This window comes from Cyclopterus lumpus, chromosome 10 (assembly GCF_009769545.1).
Source record: "Cyclopterus lumpus isolate fCycLum1 chromosome 10, fCycLum1.pri, whole genome shotgun sequence".
Lineage (NCBI taxonomy): Eukaryota > Metazoa > Chordata > Actinopteri > Perciformes > Cyclopteridae > Cyclopterus > Cyclopterus lumpus.
Genome location: NC_046975.1, coordinates 7,463,057 through 7,479,566, shown reverse-complemented (window position 1 = coordinate 7,479,566; position 16,510 = coordinate 7,463,057). Strand labels below are relative to the sequence as shown.

Sequence of the window (16,510 nt, the reverse complement as noted above, 5' to 3'; positions counted from 1 at the left end):
TCCTAAGTGAACTTGTCAGCCCATGTGTCCGGCGCGCTGTGTTTCGGATGTCGAAAAGGAGTTGTGTTCTCTGGCACTGGCTGATGATAAAAACGTTAAAGGGGGGGTGACCTTACGTGCCCCCGCTGCCCCCACCCATGTTGCTATATGGTCATTCTCAAAACAGACCTCGAAATACTCGGGGTCAAGAATCTATCACCGGGGCTATTTTGTATTCTTCTTTACAACAACACGCATTTCCACGCTGGCTCTGTGAGAAACGGGCCCGAGAGGGGCACTGAAGGAGAACTGGCCCCTGTCGTGGTCCACCCCTCTCTGAAAACATCACAAAACAACACATCTCTTTCCACTCAATCTCTCGTGTGTGTGTGTTGTACAAAAAAAAAAAAACTTGCGCCAAGTGTGAAGAGTGGGGCTCTTCACACTTGTGCAGATGTGGGAATACAGAATTGTCTTGTGCTTTCATATCCATAACGTGAGTCAATGAATGTGCTTTAGATTTGCTCGGTTGATTTGCAGTTATGCTCGGTATCCATATCTGGCGCTGTGAAAAGGAGCAAAGATTAGAGTTGTGTCAGGAATGCCAGCTTACGCACACACATACACACACACACACACACACACACACACACACACACACTGGATATATGCCCACACTTTCCATAGAGCAGTGTATAGTGAAGGAGTCCGATGATTGTGAATTACTTTACCATGACTGTTTTGATGAAAATGTATCGGCTCGTCCTTGAAAATGTGGCACAGCAGTCGATATGGCTCCACAGACTCTGTAATACTCTCCACTGTGGCCGCTCTCTTCCACTGATGAAACAATAGAAGGGGGGGGGGGGGAATGCAGAGTCTGCATTATTGGATTTGGATCGTAACATGGTAGTATCAAGTTAGGTGGAGAAAAGGGGCTGTGAATATCCCGTCGGAATCACAACAGACAAGGGCCGCTTGTTATTGCGCCGCTTGCATTAATAATTCAATCATTTGACCCGTGACACGATTTCCCGTAAAACAATCTGATCCTCAGAGGGTCCGATAGAGATATTTGAAATCTATGGGTGTGTGTGGTATATGTGTGTGTGTGTGTGTGTGTGAGAGTGTGTGTTTTGACCTTCCCAGTATGAGACAGAACCGATGCCTGAGGCTACAACTAGAAGTATAATATTTAGAGGAAAGGAGAGGAGAGAAGAGACAAGATATCATAAAGTGTGTGTGTGTGTGTGTGTGTGTGTGTGTGTGTGTGTGTGTGTGTGTGTGTGTGTGTGTGCTGCAGCGTTTCCCGAACTGAAGATGTGCCTGCCCCAAGGGTGCTCTAATAAGCGCGGCCACAGAAATGGAAGGCCTTACTCAAACTACACTTAAAACTGAGCGGCAGTCTGGAAGTACGAGCAGAGTGTCGGGGGGATGTATGCAGAGTGCATTGAATATGAAAAACACACATTGTAATATTGTAATGCACCGTTAAGGATCAGTACTGACCAGTGGTGTATAGTTACGAAGTAGAAATACTTTGTTACTGTACTTTACTATTTATATTTCTGTTGACTTTCACTTTTACCTCACTACATTTTGCAAAGAAAACAAATACTTTGACTCGGATATATTTCCCCTTAAACCTTCGTTACTCGCTTCAAAATCAAATCTATCTTTAGAAAAACAATGAATCATGAGACCAACGTCGGGGACTGTGGTGGAACAAGACTCCAAGCAAGCAGGTTGAATCAGTGGTGCTAGCTTGCAAATTAAATCATTAATCAAGTTATTGCGCAATTGCAAACAAGTGCTCTCAAAGCCACTCTTATTTTATTCCCAGTGATGCTCAGGATGCTAACATAGCGAGCGACTACATGAGTAATGTTAGATTACTGATTTCATGATGGAAGCAGACATGGAAGCACCTGCTACTCCCGCAACAAATGACGGTGGTTACGTAGACCAACACCAGTGGCCATATTTGCGAGAAATTTTTTTCTCGCAAATATGCCTCTTATGCTTACCCAAAGCTACTATACATGGTGTATGCTAGGCTAATGTTCACTAGCTATCGTAAATCAAATGAGACAATTAGTGTAGTTGACAGACCGCTAGCAAGTTAGTGAGCTGAGGAAGTGTTGACAGTTGTGAGATCTTGTTGATTTGAGTCATCTTAGCTTTAATCATTGTAGCACTAGTTGGCTAACGTTAGCTAACTTAACGTTAGCTAGCCACCACACCATAGGATTGCCAGAAGCCGCGAGAGCGCACGCTGTGAAACGCTATTATGACTAGTCTTCAGCCTAAAAAGTTATTTTGAAGAACAGGATATTTGTCAGTTTCAAGTCATGACTGGGTCGTTACTTTCGGTGCTGCTTTAGTATTGATCATGTTTTGATATTAGAGTCATTTTGTGGATGATCAGATCGAGTTATGATCGTAGCAGTCGCCCAACTGCAGATTCAGCTTGAGCAAAACCTTTGTCTATTGTGTTCAAATCAGGCCCAGAGGAGTGTACAAGGCAGGTGGCCTTTCTCAAAACAAAGACCTGATGCATCAAGTTGATATTTATTATGAACACAATATTATGCATTTGCCCTCTACATCCTCTAGTCAGAATGAGCATACTTATAAACGCACTGTTACAACTCCTTCATAGTGTCATATTGCTTTTCGGAGAATTATGATGATAAGTTCATAGTAGATGCAAAAGTATACTTATGTACAATATATTATGTTGAACATTGTTGCTCCTGGATGGATCACAGCCAACCCAATTATGTTCAACACAACTCCTTGTGCTTCGTCATGGTGGCCACAGCACTTAAAAGTGTTTAAAATTCTGACCCTTTGCTATTTTATTAACAGCATTTACTTGTACTTTTACTACATTTAATATAATAAATAATAGAAAATCACTTTTGATACTTAAGTACAGTAAATATCAGATACTTTAAGACTTTTACTCAAGTGGTATTCTCATAGATGACTTTCATTTTCCAGTAAGGTACTTTCACATGCAGCCTGAGATGAATGGAGGGCCGCGAACACGGTCACGTGCACACACAGGAGAAAAAAAGACAACAACAACAACAACAAAAAACAGCGGGTGCCATCTATCAGACTGCGGACAGGAGCGGGGGGGGGAGATCTGCCCTGTGGCGGCTGTAAATGAGGGCCGTGGCGGCGCTGTCACATTGCGTTTGGCCGGGACGAGGGACGAGGGACGAGGGGGGGGGGGGCATGGACACTGTTTACAGACATAATGAAGTTGGGGGATGGCTGGAGGAGCATGGGCACACACTGTGGTTGTGTCACAGATAGTGTTGTTCTGCCGCCGCAACCAAGACAACAAGGCGAAGGAGAGGAAGAGGCACAGGCAACGACCAAGGTGGAAACCGAGAAGGATGAGATACCGAGAAGGGCCGGAAGACAACAACAACAACAACAACAACAACAACAACAGCAAACGATCGCTATCGGATCGGTGTCAAACCAGAAGAATATTGACTCTAATTAGAGCCAGCTAATGCGTCTCCAGGTACGAAGACCGCCGACACTTCCCTGAGAATAAGCACAGAGCACGTGTTGTCCTGGAGACCCCCCCGTACATCATTAACAGTGCGCCGACGACAAAAGCCGAGTTAATAGAAAGTAATATGGTCTCCGTTTGTTCAAACGGCCATTAGGGGTAATGCGCAATAATTCCTTCCTCCTGTGCTTCCACCCCAAAATGACTCCTATACCATACATGTGCTCCCTTCTTCCCAGGAGTCCTGCAGCCCCCCCCCCCCCCCCCCCCACACACACACACACACCTCTCGACGGAGTGTTTTCTCCATCCTCCATCGTCCGCGTCGAAGATGATAAACACGCAACAATCGTCGGTCTTTCATAAACAAATAATAACAAATTTAAAAAACACGAAATCCGACATGAAAGGATTAATCCTGCTTGGGGGAGACGGAGCCAAATGTATGGATTTACAATTCCAGACTCGAGCTCCCCACCTTGTTTTAATGCTTCATAAACACTTGGTGCTTTCTGGTCTCCGTTCCAATAAAAACAGAGAGCGCGGGGGTGTAATATCTGGAGCTGGGGGAAATTAAAGCTGAAGTTCCTCTCCTCCTCGGTGCTCTCCCAGCTCTCTCTCTCTCTCTCCCTCACACGCGCGCGCACATACACACACGCGCGCACACAGTTAATCAGCAGCCCAGAGAGAAATCTAAGACCACATCTACACCCAGTGGAGGAAACCTGATACAACCACATCTCCATCCACCCTCCTCTTCCCCCTCCCCACATTCCCCTCTTTCTCTTAATCATCGACAAACACACACACACACACACACACACACGGGCGCACACACTCCTCATGCTGATAAATTAGAGACAAGGTTTAGTATGATTAACTAAAGTTAATGAAGACTGAAAGTGATCTCAAACAAGGTAACTGTAGAGGGGACGTCTTTGAAACCCTGCACAGTGCATTATAAAAGCACTGGACCCTTTTAGATGTATTCCTTTCCCATTTCTGCCTCTACTGCTATTTCCAAAAGTCCTTTCAGTGTGCGGTGACAAACATAACCCTTCTGACTGGTGGAAAAATAAATCATACTTTCAAGTGAAGACAAATGCCTTATCCATTGGGAGTAGCCTCAGGCGATGGTCATAATGGTCTCTCTCTCTCTCTCTCTCTCTCTCTCTCTCTCTCTCTCTCTTTCTTTCTGCCTCCCCCTCTGCCTCTCTCCTTCTTTTTGTCTTAAGGCCGGGAGTTTCCCTAAACTTGTTCTAAATGTCCAGCCAAACCAACCTTACGCAGCACAAAGCTATACAGCTCGGGGCAGATTGGGAGTAAAGGTGGATATTCCTGTTTTAAGACTTTATTTTCTCGGTGAACCTGGAGGCCAAACTGCCACTCAGCTGCAAATGTGAGCAAACAAGAGACGGACTAATCAGGAACATCTTTGACTCTCGAAAACACGATTGCCCCGGAGCGCTTCGGTAGCCAAAAGGTTACATGGCAGGCCATAAAACTGCAACGTCCTGGGTTTGATTACGGCCTTTGGACCTTTTTGTTGCATGTCGTACACCTCTCTCTCTCTCTGTCTCTCTCTGTCTCTCTCTCTCTCTCTCTCTCTCTCTCTCTCTCTCTCTCTCTCTCTCTCTCTCTCGCCCCTTCATTTATTTACTGTCATCTTTCAAATAAAGGTTAGAAAAACAAAACACAATTGCACTCACGGTACGAGGTCGTTACTCGTGTCTGAGCCATAAAATCATGGATCCTAACCCTGTGTGTGCGTGTGTGTGTGTGTGTGTGTGTGTGTGTGTGTGTGTGTGTGTGTGTGTATTTGAGTCCAGGCCCGGGTTCGGGGCAGGCCAGCTGCAGGAGTCTGTCTCCTCTCCTCTCTCCCCTCCTCGGCTCTCAGTGCTATCAGGTTGCCTCTCCTCCTCATTCAGTCCATTACACAGGCCTCTTTATGCTGCGCTAAAAGCTGCTCATGTTCAAACACTCCTGGGAAAAGCTCCTTAAAAACACGTCAGGAAGAGAGGCCCCTGTCTGGTAAAATATTAATAGGAAGTTAATTGGTTGTTAATGGACTGGTGCTTGGGTAGGAATGGCCCTCCATTAGATAGGCCACAGAAACAACCCATTCAGGGGTGTCATCTTACCACCCCGTTGCAATCTAATTGTTTTCCGGTCACTGTAGCCGTGAGTTGCGGTAACCTGGTGTTAAAGACATCATCGCTGGAGTTTTATGTAAGGTCCTGCAAAGAAGTATTGAGCCCTGTGCCAACCACATTTCCACGGGAGCAGGAATATATTGGGTGTTCAGTTACTTCGGTGTCAAGTCTTTTTATTTGTATTTTAGTTATTCTCTTTTGTGTTTCATTCTCGCACTTCCAAAGTTCCACGTTGGACCTCTTCCTTAATCTCCACATGAGGAAATAGTTTCAACTTTTGTTGTTTTGTGGCCAGTGTGTTTGGGATTTCTGCGGTCGCCGTTACCCAAAAGGAAAAATCCCTCTTCTGCTAGAGTAGGCATGTAATATTGATGTAGAGCAGACTCGGAGAGAAACACAGAAATCAAATGGAATCCAAACCAAGTTCAAATGTCGACATCGACGCATACATTTTTGATCATTGCAAACCTAGACGGCGTTCCTTTTAAAGGGGAACATGGGGCATCTGTAGCAGGGAATATATTTAGAAATAAGTGATATTTCAGCTTGTCCTTCGAACCCGACGTTGTTCAGCTCCAATTCATTTACGAGAGGGACGAATACTGGGTGAAAGAGGTTGTTCAGGAAGCGTGAGTTAAAATGGCAGCAGAGGTAACCCGGGAAGACGGCTTTTCTTTTCTTTTCTTTTTTACAATTGGGCTTTTAAATGCAGTGTAAAAATAAACCAGCTTTTAAAGAAATGCCATTCAGGCCATTGCTGTACAGACATTGTAAATATGTAGATATTATATTTTTCTATAAATAACATATTGATTACAGTATTTATAATATTCTCATCAGAAGGTTTTACTTCCATATGATCTATTAGGTTTCCACTATTTAATCCCTCTGATTACAATACACCCTTTATTGACTTTAATTGTCCCCTTCCATGCCGTGACCTCCCCTCTCGTGACTCCGACCAATTAACGGTAACCCCGTTCAAACATTGCGTGGATCCGTGTCCAATTACATTACGAAGCAAATGTCAATGGATCCAGCAGATGTTGTCCCACTGTGATGCTGGTGCAGACTCCACAGCAGCCACTGGGTGGCAGTAAAGCCCCCAGAAGCGGCCTCTGGTGGCAGGGTCTGCAGACATGGCCCAGGACACATGGGAATCCGCTGGGCCTCCTCCTCTTCTTGGACTGTGACATGTTTGGGATTTGTGATCTATGTGGTCCACTTTGCTGCGTAGAGCAGGCGGAAGTAAATCTACCAGAGAAACAACCGTTGTACAACCGTAAAAGCATGCGCTCAAAAGAGACTTTTGAAAGAGATTTGTGCTGCGATATCCAATCTGCCCCTCATTACTGACAAACAGAAACACACTCCATGCTTCACTTTTTATTACACAATGAGCTGTTACCGTGTGGCAACACAATTAGCGGATTCTTGGCGGGACCTTTGTGGGTCGGTTTGTCATGTCAGGAGCTACGATGCCTACGCATGGTGACACACAACAAAAGCACTTGCGAGCAACACTTGTTAAGAAACTGTAGAAAAAGTCACAACAGTATGAAATGTTCATCCTGGAATTCTTTTTTACTTGAATAATGTTTGGCATTCAAAAAACAAGCAAAGTACACACAGCAGAAAAAGGATTTGCCACAGTTAAGTAGAGTTAAAGTATTTCGTATTATTATTTTTCTTCAGTTTGACCTTTTGATATTAGAAAATTCTTAAATATACATCTGGAATTGGCATTGATGGCGGTCACTTGCAGTTTAAAAGCGTATTTGATTTGTGGACACCTAAAACTACGAGTCGGCTCTGACCCCTGTGGATCAGAACCGCTATCAGGGCTGTCCTTGTATTCAGGCAAGACAGACTAGTGTCTTAGCATGCATGCCACAGCCGTTTATTAACTGTCAATCAACTTCGCTCACCTCAGGCGCAGACAAGAACATTCATTGTTAAGAAGCGAGTGCAAATGTCATACCACTGCACGCACAGACACAAGCTACGGCAATGTGAACTCTGCAGACCTCGGGCTTTTCTTACTACCGGCTCGCCTCCTGAAATAAAATATTACCCGTTGTCAGTTAAATATGAAGACATCTATGGCAGGCGTTCGGCCTTTCATGAGCCCGTGTGAAGGAATGCGTGTTTTTAAAATTGGCTCCAGAAAACATGTGTTGTGTGTGTGTGTGTGTGTGAGAGAGAGAGAGATACAGCTAGCAGGCAGTAAGAAGAACAAAGTGGATGCAATTAGACTGGAGGAATGCGCTTTATGCCCTACATAGCTTCACCGTGCTCCATCGGTTCACTTCACCTTGTGAAACCACAAACCCTCTGGAGCCCGTTTCAGCTTCCCCAGAGTCAGGCGACACATCGGAGCGAGCACAGGGGCCTCTCCTTTAGGCTGTGTTGTGGAAAAGGATGGGCTTGACCATGCCCGAGAGGATCTTAGGCACATGGACGCTGACGATCTCGGAGATCATCTCTGGGAAGTTGACGCGCGTCTGGAGGGACTGAGCTTGGAGGAACAGATCGTAGGTGAACTGGTGCAGCTTCCTCACGATCTGAGGGCAAAAAACAAAAAGGAGCGGAGAGAGAGAGGTTATTAGCGGACAAAGATGTGACGCGGAGGTTTGTGCAACGTTGGGGCGGGGGGAGAAACAAAAGGGAAAAAAAGAACAAAGCCTACAGATTAAAGAGGAAACGGCAAACGACATTGAAGCCCGTCTTTTGACGCCAGCTTTAGGAGGCGATTTAAAAAGATGACACTCATTGCGACACTCTAAGCCCCACAGGCAGGGTAAAGCCGAAAGGTAAAGTCCCGATCAACTCCGGTTTTCTGCCTGAGGGGCCCTGCCAGACGGTCCCTGGCTGCCCTCTAGCTCGTGCGCCGTTAGCAGATCTGAGATGAGAGTGGGACGCTGAAAAAGCTGAGCCTTTAAGAGTAAATCCACAGTGAAAGACGCGTGGCGGAAGCTGCAGGCAGCCCGGCTCTCGTTGGGAGGAAACTTTCCAGCTCCTCTGGTCACGCCCCAACCACTGTTTTTTTTTTTTTATAACCTAGTCCTAGATCATTATTACCAATTAGTATTAAAAGTTCTAGTTGCACTAAGGAGGAAAAGCAGCTGCTCGACACCCTCTAGTGGTCGCATCCCGACCAGATCATATCTCCATTGACAACGTTTCCAAAATGATTTCAAATCCATGTAGCCACGGTTTTGGGAATAACAAACATGTCTCAAACGATGCTTTCGTTCAGGTTTTACTGACTTTGTTGGTCTCGGCTACATCTGTGCATGAAGCAGGGTGATGTGCAAAAAAACTAAATCATACTGTGCATGGGTGATAAAAAAAACCTTTGTTGTGACCCTTTATTTATTTGGTAACACGTATGAAGACATATAGTCGCCATAAATTAGACTGGGAGCTTTTAGTTTTAAAAAGAAAAAATTTGTATTTAAAAAATGTTAGTAATAGTAATAATATATGTACAAAATATGAACATATCGCCATAAATTAGACTTGGAGCTTTTAGTTTTAAAAATGTATATTTACTAAAGAAATTATTATTACTTAAAAAAAAAAAGTAGTAATAGTAATAATATATGTACAACATATGTGATGGATTCCTTATGACTTTAGGCTTTTTTAAAGCACGTTGCCATCAAACACACACATTTGTAAAGTGTTCATTCTCTCCAACAGATGAGTCAATTATTAATACTCTTATTCTCAAAGACAACACTTGGTTAATCTTTCGCCTTTCTTTTATTGCTTTAGTTTGCTTTGAGTTTTTATTTGGACAAATAAAATTCCCGTCCCTCCCTCTTCAAAGTAATCAGTTCCGAGATCACACGTTGGCACTACGGAGCACTTTGTAGAGCGCTCCATCTCCAACTCTTACATTTCTAAACAAATATTAAAGCAGCTTTGTCTTTTCTGGTCAGTTTATGGTGCACGTCATCAAGTTTGCACCTGCAGATATGATCGGCTTTGCTGCTGCTGTGGTTTCCTGTCAATGCGGTATATAGGTTAGCGTGGGAGTGCAGTCCGCCCGGCACCAAATGATACTGACTGGGACGAGATGTAGGGTGCGTTGCATCGTGGACATCCCATGTGTGTCGACTCTTTCTGGGGCTCTACAGTTATTCTTGATGTAGCAATGCTACAGAGGGTGACTCATCATGTTCCCTCCTGATATACGGCCTGCGCAGAGAAGCTTAAGCAGTCACATGACCATTTGGTATGCGTTTAACCCTGAGTGGCTGGGGATTTGTGCACAAACTGGGGGTGTGCCGCAGGTTGAGAAGGAATTAGTAGTGGGGATGATATCATCGTTTGTGTCGATCTATCTGAAATAGTCATGGCTACTCCGATTTTAAATGTAATAACTGATCGTCTCGATTTAGAGTCAAACAGCCGTGAAATAACAAAATCTTGATGCGGTCTAGTAAGTTCAGAAGTTAACGCAGTATTGTTTTGGGTCAAATTCAGATTTGGTGCACTTTGCACCATTTCCTTCCTCGAGCAGTCGTGCTGTGACGCCAACTAAAGTCCCATTTATGCAACTATTCACAAAGTCACCGCATGGTGTGTTTTCATATATGAAGGCGGATTGTGTCCATTACCGACTGGAGGGAGTCCAGCAGCTGCGTGAGCTGAAATAGTCGCTGTGTGCGGGTGGTCTCTCCGCAGTGGCTGGCCAAGCGGTCCAGCTCCTTGATGTAGGAGGTCCGCAGTTCATCAAAACAACGCTGGTTCTTCAGGCCCTCCACTGGCACTGTGAGCACAAAAAGCCAGCACACAACAATAACTCTCCCAGACTTTATCCACCCCATCAATTCTCAGAAGCACAGCTGAACTCTATTTCAGCCATATTTCACTCGCAGATCTGACATTCAACTTATTATTTCAGACGTGTTTTCCCCAGGGCCGACTCACTGATGCTGAAGAGGACCAGGGCCTTCATGCAGAGGAACTCCTCCTGAGTGACCTTCAGCATGCAGAACCTCTGGGAGAGCAGCTTCATCCTCACACAGTGTTCATACATACTGGACACTTGCATCCGTTGGCTGTGAGGAGGAGGAGGAGGAGGAGGAGAGAAAAAAAGAAAGGGAAAAAAAAAAGCACCGTGAGAGCAGAAGTAGGAGCACCGGGTGCGACATAAGGAGGAGAGAGGGTCAGGCAGAGAGAAATATAGAAAGGACGAAGACAATTAATGGAGGCAGAAGTGAAAAAGAGGAAAAAGCTGCAGAGGTTAGAAGAAATGAGTGAGGTGGATAATGGAAAAAGGGAACAACGGAGAGGCAGAGAAAAATGAGGGTCAGCAACGAGGGCAGGTGTACCCATTACCATGCAGGTCGGAGGCAGCCCAACAGAGTGGCAGAGGTCTAATTCAGACGGAATGAGTGTTTTGCTAATGCCGCGAAAAAACACCAGCCGAGAAGAAGCCGCTCTGAAGGCCCGTGGCCGGCTTCAGCATTCAGAGCAGCTTCCTCCTTCGACACAGAAAACTATTTACTGGTAAGAGGCGGTGGAAGTGTTATTTGTGTATATCAAGTGTGGCCGATTTGCTCGACAAACTCTTATGTTAAGTTGTTCTTGTTTTTTTTTAAGTACAAATAAAAGACAAAAGACAGGAGCTGAGGTGTCAGAAACATTTTTTGTTTTTGTTTTAAAGAGGCTGGAGGAGGTTTCCGTGCAAACCGAAACTTGTAAAAGTAGTGGAAAGAGGAAATGACTCAAAGCCGCAGCCATTCTTGGGGATTGATGATGGCTTCGTGAAGATGAAACGGAATAAAACATCTGAGGTGATCCCACTGCGGCCACGTAGATATCAGACGCAAGGGAAATGGTAAAAGCAGAACACAGTTGTTTACCGTCTCGCCTTGAAAAACGCGGCGTTCATTGTATGATTTAAAATAACAAAAACAACGCTTCGTCTGAAGCTCTTATTCCACTGTGCCGTTCCTTCCAATCGCGGTGACAGGTGATATCTCATGATACTCCAACAAACCCGATGTCACGATGATTATTTGGGCTGTTGAGACCCGAACCAAACTTTCTTCGTTTGAAAAACAGGGGGAGGGGGGGGGGGGGGGGGGGGGGGGGGACTTTTTTCTGCCCTTTGTTTAATTCAAACTCAATATTATAACTCTGGCATGGAGTGCAAAGTGAGTGTTTTCTGTGACTTACTCATTGAAGACCAGGTCTGGAGCGAAGTACAGCATGGAGCTGTTAGTGAGAGTGTAGGACCTCCAGCCCAAAGCGAACACCATCACCCCCATCCAAGACAACTGAATCACTGACATCTGGTCGTCTACGTGCATGTCACGGAAACCTGTTGAAAACACTTCTTTTAAGACCCCACACATCTGCAAATGGTGAAATAAAACTTAATAACACAAGTGGGTTTAATAGATGTGGAGCCTTCAGGCTAATAGATGGAATAACAGTGTAGATACATTGTTGGCTTTTTCCAGCCTGCCACTCTGGGCTTGAATGTGAACTTAACCCCCTCTAGTGGTTGACATACAAACAGGGCTCGGCTGCTCAAAATGGAGTAAGTGTAACTGGCATAAAACCCTGGCATTGCCTGTTATCTCCTGAGCAAAAGGTGGAGGCCTTGCACAGTGACAACAGTTAGTAGACTTTTTCCCTCGTGGCTGCAGAGCTCGCCTGCGTAATTGCTGGGAACTTAATTTAATTTCACTTTTTACATACATGAAATTTGACCCCTGCCTTTAACCCACAGAAAGAATTTGGGAACAGTATGCTCATGCGAAGCAACTTGGGCTTCAGTGTCTCTCTCAAGAAATGCTTCGACGTGCGGATCAAGCTGCCACCATCAAGTGACTGAGTCGCCTCTCGGTTTTCTACAATCTGTAGATCAACACAACATGTCTGACCTTGTCTGGGCTTTTAACACAATGCATATGGCTGGTCTGGCACTACGCCGGACACTGAAAAAATCTAGGACATGCCGGCCTCGGCAGCACACACCCACACGCGGCACGCACCTCGGCCTGGTCGAGTTTACCTGGTATCGCCTTGGCCCAACGCACCACGGTTACCAGCTGCCTCTCCCCCAGCTCATTGAGGCTGGTGAGCAGGGACACGGGGCTGTCTGGCTGCGCGTGGTCGTGTCCCGCATTGACCACGGCCGGCTCGATGGCCTGCAGGACGCTGAGCAGGGAGAGGCATGAGCGCAGCGTCGGGGGGATGCTGAGAGCCAGAGCCTGGGACGCTGCTCGAGACACACAAGACGGAAAAATATCATCACATGTTTTACGGAACGTGTACAGCATTGACTTAGCGTGGAGCTCGTGGCACACCGACCCTCACTTTGAGCCATGACGGCTACGCTTCCCGGCTCAAAGAGGACGTCTCTCTTCCTGGCCCGTTCAGCTCTTTCTCCAGGCCCTTGTTCTTCCTCTCCGCTCCTCGGCTGTCCAGTTCCCTTCAGCCTGCGACCTAGAACACAGACGACACAGATGGGGAGAAGGCAAGAGGGCAACAAGGAGATAAGAGGCTTCCATTTCCAAGTTGTTTTGTCTCATTTATTACACAATACATAGCTGGAGAAATCTGGGAAAGAAACTGGAAGCGGTTCCTTATCATAACCAATGTGTCAAGGGTCTCCCGTCAGTGGCCACTGGCCAAGAAAATGCTCTTTTGGCCTTTGCAGAACTGGATTTGTTACATTGTATTTAAGCTAGAACATTTGATTAATGTGTTCTGATCCGATGCATGCAAGGTATCCAACCACCCTGACCCCATTTTCCAAACCCACGCCACACATACTTTCCTCCCTCGCTCTCTCACTTATCGTTGGCTTCTCACCTTTCAGGCTCATTCCCGACATGAAGCATCTCTTCAAGCGGCACGAGGCGCAGTTTTTCCTCCTCAGCTTGTCGATGGTGCAGTCGTTCCGGCTGGCACACAGGTGGTTCTGCTTACCTGGTGGTACAGAAAGAAAGAAACAAGGCCCCCCCGGGGGGTTTGAGGGAGGGAGTTCAACAATGCCTCGGCTTCCACTCAAAGTAGAGATATGCGAGTGTTGACTGATAACAAGTGAGTCAACCTCATAATGTCAGGTCACTGTGCCCTGCTTGCATGAACGGGTGGGCGTAAGAAATTAAATCAGCGTAATGAGCAATTGTGTGTGTATATGTGCAATCCCATGTGTGTGTTTGTGTGTGTGTGTGTGTGTGTGTGCGTGTGTGTGTGTTTCACACCCACCTGCGGCAGCCCTCTTGAAGAATACTTTGCAGCTCCCGCAGGTGACGGCTCCATAGTGGCAACCGGAGGCATCGTCCCCGCACACCTGGCACACTCTCCTGTCTGACAGGTACACACCTGGAAACAAGTCCTCATGCCTGGACACACACACACACACACACACACACACACACATGAATGAATTGGGCTGCTTTTTAGGATTCCAAAGCGGGCCCAGGTGCCACACAGTTACACAGTCATACAAATCAGAATGCAACAATAGGGCCAACAGGCATAGAAAAAAGCTTTTAAATCACCATGTCCTCAGTCGGTGTTAGGCCGCCTGTTATGACATTTGGGGAACTAATTCCCTAAATCTGATCCAATTACAGTAGTAGGAGATTTGACAATACAATAACAAAGTAAGAGATCTAAGAGACGGGCACACCTGTGGTTAAAGAACTGTTAGCCGTTATGTAAAAACAGGACGTTGTCTTTCATTCCAGACACGAGCAGGTGCTGTATCTCTTGTTTATAGTGACACTGGTGTATTACGTGGTATTAGTGGAAAGTTGGGGATAGAGTGAACTTTGATGCTGAAACGCAACTCGGCCAAGGCCGCCGGAGAGCACATGCGGCTGTTTGGGGGACAAATAATTGAATGCTGAGACGCAGCTGCCTCCGCAGCTGGACTAGGTTTTGGCATTGCGAATGGGTGATACAGAATATCAGATTTACTGCATGTGGATTAATTTTGCCTTGTGGCAAAGTGCAGTAATCCCCCTGTAGTAACATCAAGATATAAAGTACAAGAAGAACATGAAGGACAAGGGCAGCTTTAAAGTAAGATAATGGATTGAATGAAGCATTACATTTGAAAGACTTTAGAAAAAAGGGCCAAAGTCCAACAATGTTTCGCTCATTTAGACCAACTGTAAATAAAGCTTGGCAGACCAAAGCATGCATGGCTTGACACCAAGTTCAGCTGCATTTGTTGTATTACTGATTAATGAAATATGAGACTAAAATGAGTGGAATGGAAAGAGTGTCGCTCTTAACCGGGCTGAGCTCCTGACTTGGTGCCAATGTAAAACCAAGTCAGAGCAAATGATTACAATATGTTTTGATTTATTTATGATGTATATTATTTTACCTGAAACTGCGATCCGAGCAATCCATCCACACCGACGGCTCGGTCTTGATGGCGGACAGAGTGAACTGCTCCTGGGGAATCGCACATTGGTAACTTTCCACCTGGCCGTACCCTTGTGCCACCGCCGCCGCCGCCGCCGCTCGCGTGCCACCTTTGCCACCCTGCTCACCCTTGCTGTACCAGACGCAGTGGCATTCCCGTCGGGATCCGAGAGAGGCTTGCTCACAGTTACAGTATTTACACAACAACTCATGTTCGCCGGTTCCGCCTCTCTCTGGTTCGGATCGGCTGCTGTACGCGCGCCACACGCTCGGCGGGTCTCTGTACAGGTTCGGCCCGGCGGAGTACGCGGAGTACGGTCCCAAAGGTAAGAGCTCGTCCACCTGAGAGTGCGCTGGCAGCTCCGCATCCGGGCTCATGAACAAGTTGGATTCCTTGCAGACGTATCTGGATATCACCGAGTCGCGCGCGCCGCCTTGCGCGTCGTCCACGTCGCCCGACCTGAGCAGCTCCATGCAGCTCACCTGCTGAATGCCGTGGCACGCGTCTCCAAAGTCGTCGTCCCGCGGGTCTGCGCCGCTCAGCAGGCGCCGGCCGCCCTCCGGGTTCACGAGCCGAGTCGCTTCTAACTCCGGCGCTCGGCGAGAGCTGCTCTCCACCGCGGAGTCGAAGTCTGCGTAGGCGCCGCCGGAGCCCGGGTGCATGCTTTTAGGCGGAGAAGACACCGAGTCCAGACCCAGGGACACCGAGACCGCCTTGCTGAGCTCAGCCGTGGTCGCGCGTGCACAGGTGTCCGCGGGATTCAGCCGGTTCATTATTAGAGAGTTGGACGTCTCCTCCAAGTCGGACAAGCTCAGGCGAAAGGCCATCTCTGTCTCGCGTCGCGACAGTTTACAACCGCGCGCTGGTTGCTCGCGGTGAATAAATCAAACAACACTTCACCCTACGTGCCTCCGGTCGTGCTTCAGCGGTTATGAAATTCAGAGCTGTCGACGTCGTAGGTTGTTTCAGAGAAGGGACGTCCCGTCGACCTCCTGCGCGAATGAAGGACCGGATAACTTCTACCCCCCCCCCCCCCCTCTCCTTTACTCTCAAAGTAACCAGTGTCACTGCCCGTTGCGCCAACGGGAAAGAAAACTCACAAGTAAGGGTTTGAACTCTGTAACTTGACTTTGTACGCTGGCGTGTTGACGAGTCTCGCGAGAACATCCAGCTGGATACAATAACTGAGAGACGACGGTTCTTATCCACAACACACTCCCGGATAGCTGCCATGTCCTCCGCGCAGACAGTTCATTTTGGACTTAAACTATACTTACGTCGGGCTATCTCTGCGTGTTTGTGTCCGACGGCTGACTTCACAAAACACGGTAGCAATCGTTTGATAAAGTGCACATTGTCCTGCACAATAACTGACTTTTGAGAGAAATCTCATCTCTTCTTCTTAATGCTTTTGTTACCTATACATGC

At 46.7% G+C, this 16,510-nt stretch overlaps 1 protein-coding gene across 2 annotated transcripts; it reads right to left on the bottom strand.

The window, feature by feature from the left end:
• Positions 1–7,039: 7,039 nt before the first annotated feature.
• On the bottom strand, positions 7,040–16,239 carry LOC117737702 (progesterone receptor-like). Of its 2 annotated transcripts, none has more exons than XM_034543826.1 (9): positions 15,041–16,239; positions 13,909–14,045; positions 13,510–13,626; positions 13,006–13,140; positions 12,707–12,913; positions 11,863–12,007; positions 10,609–10,739; positions 10,296–10,447; positions 7,040–8,231 (listed from the first exon to the last, which is right to left on the bottom strand). In XM_034543826.1, exons 1-9 carry the CDS (start codon positions 15,907–15,909, stop codon positions 8,067–8,069), a joined length of 2,058 nt encoding a protein of 685 aa, XP_034399717.1. In that variant the 5' UTR covers positions 15,910–16,239; the 3' UTR covers positions 7,040–8,066. The 2 variants fall into 2 exon arrangements, with proteins under 2 accessions (XP_034399717.1, XP_034399718.1); XM_034543827.1 differs by having other exon boundaries at positions 7,041–8,231; positions 13,012–13,140; positions 15,041–16,229.
• Between the last annotated feature and the right edge of the window lie 271 nt (positions 16,240–16,510).